General features: G+C 38.3%; 3 protein-coding genes and 2 non-coding genes across 6 annotated transcripts; 1 reads left to right on the plus strand and 4 right to left on the minus strand.

Moving 5' to 3' along the window:
- The first annotated feature begins 98 nt into the window (after positions 1 to 98).
- On the plus strand, positions 99 to 1,776 carry LOC110420130 (protein ZW2-like). Its single transcript, XM_021433316.2, has one exon. The coding sequence runs from the start codon at positions 912 to 914 to the stop codon at positions 1,617 to 1,619; it is 708 nt and encodes a 235-aa protein (XP_021288991.1). The 5' UTR covers positions 99 to 911; the 3' UTR covers positions 1,620 to 1,776.
- Positions 1,777 to 1,928: 152 nt separating this feature from the next.
- ACX4 (acyl-CoA oxidase 4) lies at positions 1,929 to 5,776 on the minus strand. Of its 2 annotated transcripts, none has more exons than XM_089784208.1 (13): positions 5,608 to 5,776; positions 5,230 to 5,334; positions 4,922 to 5,028; positions 4,687 to 4,779; positions 4,454 to 4,577; positions 4,242 to 4,315; positions 4,073 to 4,132; positions 3,845 to 3,954; positions 3,190 to 3,349; positions 2,927 to 3,003; positions 2,670 to 2,841; positions 2,482 to 2,574; positions 1,929 to 2,241 (listed from the first exon to the last, which is right to left on the minus strand). In XM_089784208.1, the coding sequence occupies exons 1-13, from the start codon at positions 5,630 to 5,632 to the stop codon at positions 2,110 to 2,112; spliced, it is 1,332 nt and encodes a 443-aa protein (XP_089640334.1). In that variant the 5' UTR covers positions 5,633 to 5,776; the 3' UTR covers positions 1,929 to 2,109. The 2 variants fall into 2 exon arrangements, with proteins under 2 accessions (XP_089640334.1, XP_021288990.1); XM_021433315.2 differs by having other exon boundaries at positions 4,676 to 4,753; positions 5,608 to 5,770.
- An 871-nt stretch (positions 5,777 to 6,647) lies between these two features.
- LOC110420690 (lysine--tRNA ligase-like) lies at positions 6,648 to 10,773 on the minus strand. The gene is given in 16 exon segments (XM_089784270.1): positions 6,648 to 6,888; positions 6,978 to 7,121; positions 7,219 to 7,287; positions 7,380 to 7,523; positions 7,786 to 7,948; positions 8,059 to 8,155; positions 8,365 to 8,647; positions 8,748 to 8,873; positions 9,101 to 9,169; positions 9,247 to 9,365; positions 9,516 to 9,601; positions 9,778 to 9,871; positions 9,950 to 10,115; positions 10,195 to 10,278; positions 10,546 to 10,604; positions 10,704 to 10,773. Coding segments are annotated over 16 exon segments (1,812 nt in total). The 3' UTR covers positions 6,648 to 6,849.
- Positions 10,774 to 11,227: 454 nt separating this feature from the next.
- Positions 11,228 to 11,300, minus strand: TRNAA-AGC (transfer RNA alanine (anticodon AGC)). The gene has a single exon. It is a non-coding gene; the product is annotated as a tRNA-Ala (tRNA).
- A 670-nt stretch (positions 11,301 to 11,970) lies between these two features.
- TRNAA-AGC (transfer RNA alanine (anticodon AGC)) lies at positions 11,971 to 12,043 on the minus strand. The gene has a single exon. It is a non-coding gene; the product is annotated as a tRNA-Ala (tRNA).
- Between the last annotated feature and the right edge of the window lie 196 nt (positions 12,044 to 12,239).

The following is a 12,239-nucleotide window of genomic DNA, read 5'->3' on the forward strand; positions in this document are numbered from 1 at the left end:
GATTTATATTATCATTTTCGGGTTTGGTTTCAAAATTAAAATTAAAAATAAAAATGCAGAAAAGGTCTCGAAATTTAGTATGCGTATAGCAACTTAAGATCGTATCATACCATCAAGGATGACTTGGATTACCATCAAAGCTAATCCGAGCAAACTCCTGCCTTGATTTTTTTCATATGAGAGTAATGAGTTGGCATCTACGTCTTACTTGGCTCCTTCATGTTCCTCCACTTTGCAGCTTCAAGAAACGTGGCTTTCTTCTTGTTAAAACAACTGCAAGGCAGCATCAGCCAAACCCACCCACTTACCCATCAAAAACAAAAAACATAATCCTTGGCTTTCCCCGCCATGGCTGTGAAGCAGCAATTTCCGGGAATTCCAATTCCCGCATGTGCAAAACGTGCTGCCTAAAACATACTCGCTTGACGACAAAGCTCACCGCATGCACGTTGTCTCTTCCAAGCACTCATCAAATCTCGCCTGTGCCTCCCCTTTCGCCCTCTCATTTTGTCTGTTGGGTCGGTTGCCTTTTTACACCAAAGACTACAGCTATTCATCCCCCCTTACTCCCCTTCTCTTACAAACTTCAAGACAGTCCCTGCCCCTCTATTTCTGTCTATCTCACGCCAATATGCACACGTCTCCCATGAACTTCTGTTTGAAGCACCTCAAATCTCTCTCTCTCTCTCTCTCTCTCTTTTGAAACCCTGAAGCATTTCCCTGCTCAAGGAAAAGAATACTTTCCCACCAAGCAAGAAAAACTCTGATCAACTTCAGTCCTACAAGCACCTTGCGGAATCCCCCTGCTATAAAAGGCACAGTTTGCTTTACTCTTTTTCACACCCATCACTCTTCTGATCTTCGCTTGTCTGATAATATTTCTTCCCTTTTTGTTGCTTGCTTGCCCTGGTATGACTCCGGGAGGAAGCAGCGCCAGCACGAACCACAATGCTGGCTCCTTCGATGCATTCTTCCAGGTTTGGCTCGAACGCCAAGAGCAATACCTCGACGAGCTACTCTCTGTTCAACAGCGTAGCCATGAAGCCCAGGAAGATGATCTCAAGGACCTCATTACCCGAGTACTCTCCCACCACCAACAGTACTATGAAGAAAAATCTCGCGTAGCCCACCGCAACATTTTCCTTGTTTTCTCTCCAACCTGGCTCTCTTCCTTCGAGCGTGCCTCGCTTTGGATTGCTGGTTTCAAGCCCGGGTTTGCGTTGAAGCTTGTTTCCAACTCCGTGCAAGACCTGTCTCAAGAGCAAAGCGAAAGGATAAAGAGGCTGATGGCGGAGACGAGGGTTGAAGAGAGGATGCTTAATGACGAGTTGGCGAGGGTTCAAGAGAGCATTGCGGCTCCGCCTTTGCTTGAGATAGCCAGGAAACGAGCACGACTGATGAATGCGGAGATTGCAGGGGAGCAAGCAGCACTGGCCTCCTTGAGGAAGGCAGTGGAGGAAGTGGTGTTGGCCGCTGATTTGTTGAGGATGACCACGGCCATGAAGGTGGTGGAGATATTGAACCCGGTGCAGAATGTGAATTTCCTGACAGCCGCGACGCAGCTGTTGGTCAAGCTGAGGAACCGGGGGTTGCAAAAAGATGCTGAGAGAAAGGATTGAACCAGTGAATCCCGGATAGTGTGTCATATAAGTAGGTAAGACCATACAGTACAGATAGCTGATAGTAACATCTTTTGCATTTGTTTAGGGGATTTTTGACTACTCGAAAGTCTTAAACGGCAACGGATCAGGGTTCAGGAAAGTCTTCGCCGGAGCTAAGGTCGTCGATCGTCCAGCCGGTTGATGACCTGATGTCTACTGTCAATGTCCCCTTCGTCGTTGTATGCTTGTTTACGTGCCCAAGTAATTAATTATGGTGCGCTCTTTTTTGTATTTTAATGGAGACTAAGCATTAGTTAAGACAAAAGGAACACAAAAGAATAAAAGTGCTGATTTACGTGAGCATTAAGCAAGTAATGGCAGAAATATTTGCAATATTTCTTTTATTATTACAATTGCGCAAAGGTACGGAACTTATTTAACTTTCTGCGAGAAGTTTATTGACTTTGTTTTAGACCTTATACAGAGTCCAGGAAGGAGGTTTACACTATCATAGGCGACTGCGCTGGCTCAGTGCGGCTGGCTTAAAACTGGCAAAACCAGTAATTTCCCTACCAGTGACCAAGCTGTTGATGTCATAAGTGCCTTCATATGTATAAATGGGCTCCAAATCACAGAATGCCTGCATGGTGACAAAAGAAAGAAAACTCAAGATGTTTGTTGAACAACTTCTTTCTTCAAAAACAAAGGCAGATTGTGTTGCTACTCCATAACTCACTGAAAGCATAGACTATTGGGTTCTCTGGTTTGGATTATGTTACAAATTGCGTTCTGGTCTAAACCAGAGCTAATCCAATATGTTATTATTTAGCAGGAAGAAGTGAGAAAGTGATTTTTGTGTTGAGAGCAGAGAATGGAAAACCTTTGCAACAAGAAAATCAGCCAAGATTCCGTTGCCGCCGAGTAACTCCCGCCCGAGAGAGACTGTTTCTCTTGCCCTCAAGGTAATCCATGACTGAAGATCATAAAAGTCTGATATGGCTAAGAAGTTCAAAAATAAAACCTTGTTATAAAATCACGGGCTTCTATATCTAGAGAATGTTTGTATACCTTTCCCAAGCTGGCTTGACCGGGAGTCATTTTACCCTCCTCATACAATTTGCAAAGGCGCCAACCAACTAGGGTCATTGCTTGAACATTACCTAGCATGAGAGCAAGTTTCTGCTGGTTAATTTGGAAGGCTGCCAATGGTGCTCCGAACTGTTTCCTCTCCTTCAGATACCTAAATCATAGCAAATGCAGAGCAGGTCATCTTGAAAGCTTGAAATGTCATCACTCAAATTGGAGAACAGCACCCATTGCAATACCTCTGACACATGTCATAGACACCCATCGATATGCCAATAGGCTGCCATGCAACCATTACTCGCGAAACAGCCAGTACCTGCTTGTCCATGGTGGCAATTCATAATTGATTAAAATAAATGCACAAGATACAGCAGGATCTACTAAGAGTTGTCACTGTAAAATGAATGGTGAAATTGTATAGTGACTGGATATAAACAACCAATTAGCAAGAGGAAAGATTGAGATGAGAAATCATTATTTGAGGGAGGTAATTAGAACGAACCTTGCTTGTATCCTGAAAAGAGTTTACACCGGGTAACCTGTCCTCATCAGGAACAAAGACTTTCTTTAAAAGAATATCTCCATTTTGAACAATTCTCAGCCCAATCTTGTTTGCAATTTTTGTAGCTGTCAATCCAGGGGAATCCTTCTTAACCAGATATCTGAAACAGAAAGCAGAAACATTCCATGTTTCAAGGAAAACGAGCATGCAATGAAATCTAATCACCTTTTGATTTGCAATCTCATTGCTTCTCTCTTGGGTTACAATTTCCATAAACTTGGACAATTATGGCTCATGCCCATGGTGGTCTTTAGGTTTGCAACCAGTGGTAGTTCCATCTTTGTTTTTCAACCTAGCGATTAGTAAACTCAATACAGACTGAAGGTCCTGAATATATGACTTACCATTTTTGGAAACTTATTTCCTAGGTTTCAACAATTCTACTTCAAGATCATTAGGTCCTATACGGTGGTTTAAAACAAAAATTCTCAACTGAATCATTAGTCTTGGGTTCTCATTCTATGTTTGATAATGCTAATACTTTTTCATTTTTAGTGAACAGACAAGCATGTTTATCTTTTAGGCATTATAGATGGATTCTTTAGCGTGAAAGAACAAATGCTAAATCCTATGCCTTATATGCTATTTCACTTACCCGTTTATCTGATTGGTTGTGGTATTCCTGGCAAAAATAACCAACACATCTGCAAAAGTACCGTTCCCTATCCATCGCTTTTGTCCCTCAAGTATCCAACCTCCCTTGACCTGAATGTTTGAGATAACAGCAAACATGATACAACAGAAAATTTAGAATGTTGAGCACTGTAATCAGCTATACTTGAAGAAGACAAGTGAAGGCAAATATACAAGGTTGAGGGTGGACCTTTGTCGCAGTTGTCTTCAGAGCACTAGCATCACTTCCATAGTCAGGCTCAGTCAAAGCCTAAATATAATATTAAAGTTATTACTATTTTCAAAATTCCTTCGATTATAGCTGAAAAAAGAATACAAGAAGACCTCCGAAGATTCTAATGCTAAAAAGAAAAACCTACCCAACAAGCTATAGTTTTGAGTTGTGCCAAAGAAGGTAAGTACTTCTGCTTCTGTTCCTCTGATCCACATAATGCTATTCTTGATGGTCCAGACAAGGTATTGCAGGTCATAATTCATTGCTTATCTTTTTTTTAAAGAATAATTACCCAAAAGAAAAATGATGCCAGAAATTCATAGGAAAAGAAAATAAAAAGTTGTTTATAGATCTCACCAATAGTAAGCATGGCTAGAGATGAATGCACCAAGATAAAAGTTGAGCAGCTTGCATCAACTCTAGCGACCTCTGAAGTAGATATAGCACTTCCAGTGATGGAAAGACCAGGGCATCCATAACCCTGCAAGTCAGACGTAAACCAAAACATCATACCAACTTGATTTTCACATCAAGAAAGAAAGAAATAAGTTAAAAACCGAAAAACTATGTAGGAAGTACCTTGATAGTACCACCAGCAATACGAAGAGCAGCAAGTTTTGGAACAATTTGGAATGGAAACTCTGCCTTCTCCCAATACTGAGAGAAAAATCACAAATCAGTGACTTTCTTCGTGAATATATATAGGTAAAAGAAAAAAAAGCTATTAAACCCCAAAAATCACAGCATTTAGCGGTCATCTACATAAAACCAAGTCATCAATCCATGCTGTGAGAAAGGTTCATGAACAACTTTAAGAAAGAGTACCTCTGTCATCACAGGAGCTACTTCTTTTTCCATACACTCTCTTACTTTCTTACGGATAGCCTGCTCCTCAGGACTCAATAGATCATCAAATTGATAATAGTCGGAAGCTGTAAATTTGAGCAAAATGCGCATATATATAAGCAAAAATTATCAAGATTTCCCATTCAATAACGAAAAGAACCATTATCAAAACCGATCAAATCATACACTAATCCAGAAAAACTATCAACAAGTTCCAGATGCATAAATGGAAGCTATACAAATATCACACAGAGCTAAAAACAGAGAACAATGATCGAAATTCTTACCAGGAGGAGGAAAAGTAGATGCGGGAGTTGCTTGAGGGAATGCAACCGAAACATCCAAGGGTGGTAAGTTGAAATACGAACTCTTGGCACTTTTGTCAGTTTCATCTGTCAGACATCAAACCCAACAAACCAAACAACACAGGAATCATAAAAGCACGATCACTTAGCAGATGCCATAGGTAAAAGAAACAGCTAATACATATTACATATTGACCCAGAAATAATACGTAAAGCTCCAAACTTTTTAGAGAAAGAAAAAAACCCAGAATTTGCTTAAAAACCTACTAACAGCTTGATTGAGTCAAATTGGCAACACGAATTCAGTGTTCCATATAATTTAAGAGCAAAACTAAGATCTAACGGCGAGAAAGGACTAACCTTGAAACTTAGAGTGAAGGGTCATGGTGATGGAAAGGAGAGGTTTTTTCCTTTGGTTTTTGGATAAAATAGAAAGTGACAGATCGGTGGCTGAAGGAAGATAGAGTTGGCACGCAAGTTTAGGCTGTTTTGCTTCTTCTTTTAGACAAAACAAGCAAACAAGGCAGGCACTGACAGAGCCGAACGGTGGGCGTCAAACCTTATTAATCAAAGTTTAGGCTCCTAAATTCCTTTATTAAATACAATACGTAAAGAGCTAAACTTCGACATTAATTTCATCTAATAAAATTATTAAATATTTAATTTTAAAAATTAGTTCACATTCAAAGAATACTTTTATAAATTTATTAAAAAATTAAAAAAATAAAATTTATACATGATGAATTAATTAAAAAATACAAAATATTATGCAAAAAAATTGCTCCTGAAAGATAAAGTATTAAAAAAATTACCTTAATTTCATTCAGTAAAATTATCATCATATTTTAATTTACAATTTAGATGGATTTTAAAGATATTTTAATTAAAGATATAATTTTTTTAAAAAAATAAAATTTGTTCATGGAGATTAATTGCAAAAAAAAAGAGGATAAATTGTTTGGTGAAAAAATTAAAATATAGACGGGTTTACATTAATATGGATGGACTTGTAATAATTGAATATAGTATTAAATCAAATCAAATATCGAAAGTGTTGCATGTTTTTATTTCTTAATGGACCAGAACAATTAAAAAAATATTAGGTATAATTTTCATTTGATTCTTAACGGAATAGAAAAATAAAATGCCTAACATGTTAAATTGTTGTGTTTAATATATATGTATAATTGGGGTTAAGAGTACGGGATATTTTATAATATTTGAAAATTAATATAATTAAGTTTGAGTAATAAATATTTTAAAGATAATATCATAAATCTATATAAATTTAAAACAAATATCAAAACTTCACTCGAATTTATTTTATAATTAAATATAAAATATTTAAATTCTATATTATTGAATCAAATATTTATAGATATCCGTAAAGAGTCAACTCGGTCGTTTACATCCTTAATTGTTTAATAACAATCATATTATTTTAACATATGATATTTATCTCCAATTAGCCAGAGGAATGGCCAATTAGTGACAGACAACAACATATACAACAATCTGCCAAGTGATTAAAGTGAAATATTCTGTCTGGTTTCAATTTCAGGGTCGCCATTGTAACTTGTAAGAATAAGAATTAAGAGGGTTCTAATCCGGAGGCTTCATGGCTGGAAACAGGAGAACTTCCTGCCAAAAAAAGAAAAAACATAAAGACTTGTTGCATTGAGTTCCAAGTCCAACCATGTATTTCTTGTTCCCTTTTGAAGGCCACTGACCTTAGCATTTGGTGAATCAGTAAGCAACATTGCCAGCCGATCAATACCCATTCCCAGTCCAGCAGTTGGGGGCAGTCCATACTCCAAAGCAGTGCAGAATGATTCATCCAAAACCATTGCTTCATCATCACCCGATTGTCTATCCTGAAAGAAGTAAAAGTTATGTTAGGTATTTCTAATCCTCAGCTTGTTGCTGCAACCTATGGTTGCATCAGAACTGCAAAAATAGAGAGATGGGTACCTTCAGCTGCTCAGCAAATCTCTGGCGCTGTACTTCAGGATCATTCAGTTCGGTATATGCATCGCATAGCTGCAAACAAGAACAGGATTGATTGGTAGAAATACTAGTCAATAGAATGAACTAAGCAGAAAAAAAAAATCTATGTACCACTTGGAATGTACCTCTCGCTTGTTGACAAATAATTCAAAGCGCTCGGTTAAGCCTGGTTTTGATCTGTGCCACTTTGCTAGTGGACTCATGGTCTCAGGATGGTTGATAATGAAAGTAGGATTTATGCAAGTTTCTTCAAGAAAATGGCCTACAAGCTGCTATTAAAAGACATTCAGTACATTGCGTTCATCGAATTCAGGTAAGGGTCCATCTCAAGTTATCGAAATTGATCACAGGAAATATGAAGAAAGAATAAAGGTATCCAGATATCAACATTTCCTATGCATTGCAATGTCCACAGTCAGATATGGAGCATCAACATGCATCATATGGATGTGACATTGTTAACGTGAATCCAGTTTGCATTGCATTATAGAGATAGATTGTGATTGTTGTTCAACTAGGGAACGAAATGACCTTGTCTAACAACCGGGTTGTGGTGTGCGGAGGAGGGCATTTGACATCAAATCTTTCACAAGCTTCCAATAAATACCTATTGGCAGTTTCACTGGAAAGATCCTTGGGTATGCTGAGGTTTGCTCTAGACTCCAACTCCAACTCCTCTATCAGATCCATCCTTCTACAGAAGTTAGGGAAACAATAACCATTAGACCCTTCAAAGCTCAAAGCAGTATCTGACAGAATAGTTATACTGATAACCTAGCTGATGTTACATACTAGAACTTGTACCTAAAAGGTGGAGTAAAATCGATTTCTATAGGTTCACTGTCGAAGCCATTACCTTGCTACTTTATTTTATAGCAGCCTGTCAGCTCCTTCACCATACCTGCAAGTTTTAAAATGTTGCAAAATCATTCACTGTCTGGCATGCCTAATAGATATGTTATGCACAAAATCGAACAGAAAAGTTACAGTTACATCAGTGCTCAAAGTGAATCAAGATGGCTATAGTAAATACCCCGTCAAGTTAAATAAGAGTGCTAGTGTGTTAATTTGAAATAAAACAAGTTGGATTAAATGCTTTTGGAAGCTTACCTGATAACAACTTCTCTGTTAGGTCCATCAAGTCATTATAATCTGCATAGGCCATGTAAAATTCACACAATGTGAATTCTGGCAGATGAGTTAGATCCATTCCCTCGTTCCTAAATACTTTCCCAATCTCATAAACACGATCAAGCCCACCGATAACCAGTTTCTTGAGGTACAGTTCTAGGGAAATACGCATATAGAGCTTCATATCCAACTCATTGTGATGTGTAATGAATGGCCTGGCTGCAGCTCCTCCAGCAGTCATAGTCATCACAGGAGTTTTTACCTAAGAGGGATGGATAGAATATTTATAGCAAACTAAACACCAGGGAAAGTTCAAAAGATGTTGCCCGATATTTGATCACCATGCCGGACTAGCTTCTTACCTCTACGAATCCAAGATTATCAAGGAAGTTTCTGTAGTAAGATATGATTTTGGCCCTGGTCCTGGATACTTGCTGAACTTCTGGGTTCAACATCAGGTCTAGATAACGTTGACGGTATCGAGTTTCCTAACATTAAAGAAGTTATTATCAACTGCACAAATGAAAGACACCTGACTTGACAAATTCTTAGCAGAAGTATCTGGCGTTGGTAATTGAAAGATTAGCAAGCAAACTAACCCTTCATATCGTATAACTTGGTAGTAGCAATAAACATACTAGGGCAGTAGAAAGTAGAAGCTAATTCTGGGGCACACACGACAAGGAAAGATAAATGATAAAGCAGAATTACATACCTGATCTCGGAGAGTGTAAGTTTCTGGATTTCTTGTCATTCCAGGGGTCCATGAATGATCAGTTGTTTTCTTCTAGAGACATGAGTATCAAGTTAGCATTAGTAAAACAATTATAAAGAACATAAAATTCGTTTGTGATCTTTTACCTTAGACTGTGCTTCGTCACTATTGGAGGTGACTGTATGCCTTGGTAACATGTGAAGGCATGGGGTGAGTACCACGAATGACTTAGGTAAAATACTTAATTCCCCTCTTTGACTCTTCCCTGCAACATGCTCAGGTGCAAAGAGCTTTCAACTGACAATTGTGGTCCAGAATACAAAACAGCATACTGTTCCAAATGCTAATGGTAGGTTCCAATGAAAAAATTTGATAGACAAAAGAGCAATCCTACTAAATATAGATATATACTAACCAGGGAAACCACTGATCCCTACAATGTCACCTCTCTTCACCCCTGAGTGGTAGTTAGAGAACTCGTTTTCATCCATGTTGGAATGCCTAGCAGAATCAAGTTCAAGACAAAGTTCAATTCTCCCATAGCAAATGATGTTTGTTGAAACAGGAAGTTTCTAAGCAGCTTGATTTCAATATCAGTAACAACACCTTTGAAGCTTAATAACACGTATCTAAGAGGATCACTGACGGAATTCAAGACAGGAAAAAAGAAGATATACCTTGCATCTGCCATCACTTGAATTTTAGCACCATTTTCGTGAAGATCATAGAAGTGTAGTTTTGAAGAGGATGATCTCTTGTTCATTATTCTCCCTTAAAAGATTGTAGTCATGATCAGAGTACTCACCGAAGAGACAAACATAGAAATAAACCAACTCATACGCTGAGTACCCGCTAAGGAGATTTCAGTGCTCTCAACATGTTCACCGATACTCAAGCTTCCAAATTTGGCAATAAATTCCGTGATAGACATTGAAACCACAAACTTATGAGGGTATGGATCGAAACCGGATTCCTTCAGCAATGCCAAGCTTTTTATTCTGTTCCTCAGATATTGCTGCCACCAAATTTTATTTTGAGCATCTATAGGGAAGCTGAGAATTCTAGACAAAAGTAGTGAACTTGGTGAAACCTACTGTAGGATCAATGGTATCATCATCTGCAGCCTGTTGCCTTTGATTCTGTGATGTCCTGATTGTGCTAACCTGCAAGAGCATGGACTAACCAATTAGTATTCTGATCTCTTTATTACCATATTTGATTTCTAGTGGTCACCATGCACATATTATGCCTTATGCCAAACGACTTTCCCAAAAGGAAATGGAACAATAATAATATAAAGCAAAAGGGTTACTTTGCATGATCATCTTGGTTTCTCTGATCTGGAATACCTGGATGATAAGTAATTTAAATGATCAGACTAACCAATACTCATTGGATAGAGGGACAAAAAGGAAAAAAAGAAACAAAGCTGATGCAATTATCACCTTCTTTTTCTCCTCTTCTCTGACCTGCCTCTCTTGCTCTCCTTTCTCTCTTAAGAGCACTAAACAGAAAGCAGAAAGGGAAAAAAAAGTAGTATTAGTCACCGGAAGGTCATTGAAGAAGGCAAACAACTCGGAAATTTACACTGGAAGTAAAGCACATGAAGAGCAATACTTCTTGCTGAGAGTTGCAGATGAAGCTGGTTCGGGTTCTGAAACACATGAATCCATTGATAACTGCTTTGTAGTTCTTTCTGTGCTGTTCCTGATGAGAGAAACACTATGCATAATTCTATCTTGCTCTACGCTTGTAAGTTGAAAACATTCTTCTAATCCTCCATTTGAGTCAACTAAATCAAAAGGTTTTCCTTTTCAGACATTTTTTCTCCCCTCCTTTTCACCATAAACAATTTAATTATAGAGAAAGGATGACTGCCTCCCCTTTCTTTCCTGGTCTTTTCCAATAGTCAAATCAAAATGAATTGTTAAATGATATATGCGGTCTTCCCACTTGATAATCTTCAATTCTTTAATTATCAGTCTATCACAGCTTTCCCCTTTCTTTCCTGCCTCCCCTTAGGCTCAAGGTAAGAAAACTTGAGAACTCAAAATCATTTTAGAAGTCCCACTTGTTCTTTCCTGTCCATGCTTGAGGCACAAGAAAAAGTTGAAACACCCAAAAAAGTGGAGATGCGGGGTATCGATCCCCGTACCTCTCGCATGCTAAGCGAGCGCTCTACCATCTGAGCTACATCCCCTGTTGCAAGCCACATGGGAGCTGAACTTCAGAATTTCACCAATTCAGAACATTCTAACTATCAGTCTTCACAGCTGCCTTTTTCCCTCTTTTACGTAAACACTAGGAGCAGAACATTCTCCACCAACCATTGGGATTAAGCAAACCAAGTAAGAAACTTCAATGACAACATAGATAGAACAGCCAATGACTCAATGAGATAGCAAATAATCATCTTTAAAATTCTCTGGGTTTTGCCAGAAATTCTGTTGAATAATACTCAACCATGAATCTAACATCATATACCAAGTAAGACTAAAAGCTGCGAAAGTTCTCAATTTTAAGTCCAAGTCCTCCTTTTGTGCAGAATTGTAATGCAGTTGTCTTTGTTAGCCCAAGTACTCTGTTTTAAAGCTGCTTGATCTGCTGTTTTGTTCGATTTCTCTCTTGCTATTATCCATTGCCAAGCAAAAGTTGGTAAAGCAGCTGCAGAAATTTTCTCCATTAAAGCACAAGCTATCATTTTTATGGTGAAAAGTTGGTACAGCAGCTGCAGAAATTTTCTCCATCAAAGCACAAGCTATCATTTTTATGGTGAATGTGTTAGCTCAAGTTTTCCTTCATCTTCATTACTGCAATGAACAGAGGCAGAGAAGATTAGAAGAATGAATGAGCAAGGAAAAATATTTCAATGGAGATGCGGGGTATCGATCCCCGTACCTCTCGCATGCTAAGCGAGCGCTCTACCATCTGAGCTACATCCCCCTTTAGAAACCTGCAAACTTATATTATAAATATAATATATTTGAAAAAAGTTTAGCCCGAGACAAACAGTCAACGTCTAAAACTAGAAAGCCGCCAAAAGGGTGCCATATCTCCTGCAAATGAGTTGATTCGGAAATTCCTGCAATCCAGTGCTTCTGCAAATCACATCTTGACAGCTGTCAGAGAAGTATCGAGT

The sequence above is a fragment of the Theobroma umbraticum genome, unplaced genomic scaffold, assembly GCF_002168275.2.
Source record: "Theobroma umbraticum cultivar Fairchild unplaced genomic scaffold, ASM216827v3 scaffold_86.0, whole genome shotgun sequence".
NCBI classification, from domain to species: domain Eukaryota; kingdom Viridiplantae; phylum Streptophyta; class Magnoliopsida; order Malvales; family Malvaceae; genus Theobroma; species Theobroma umbraticum.

Coding starts and splice junctions, on each gene's coding strand:
- LOC110420130 (XM_021433316.2), top strand. CDS start 912: ATGACTCCGGGAGGAAGCAGCGCCAGCACGAACCACAATGCTGGCTCC.
- ACX4 (XM_089784208.1), bottom strand. CDS start 5,632: ATGACCCTTCACTCTAAGTTTCAAG. Junction 4,316..4,453: donor TCTAGCCATGCTTACTATTG/GTGAGATCTATA, acceptor CATCAAGAATAG/CATTATGTGGATCAGAGGAA. Junction 2,242..2,481: donor CTGATTTTCTTGTTGCAAAG/GTTTTCCATTCT, acceptor GTCACCATGCAG/GCATTCTGTGATTTGGAGCC.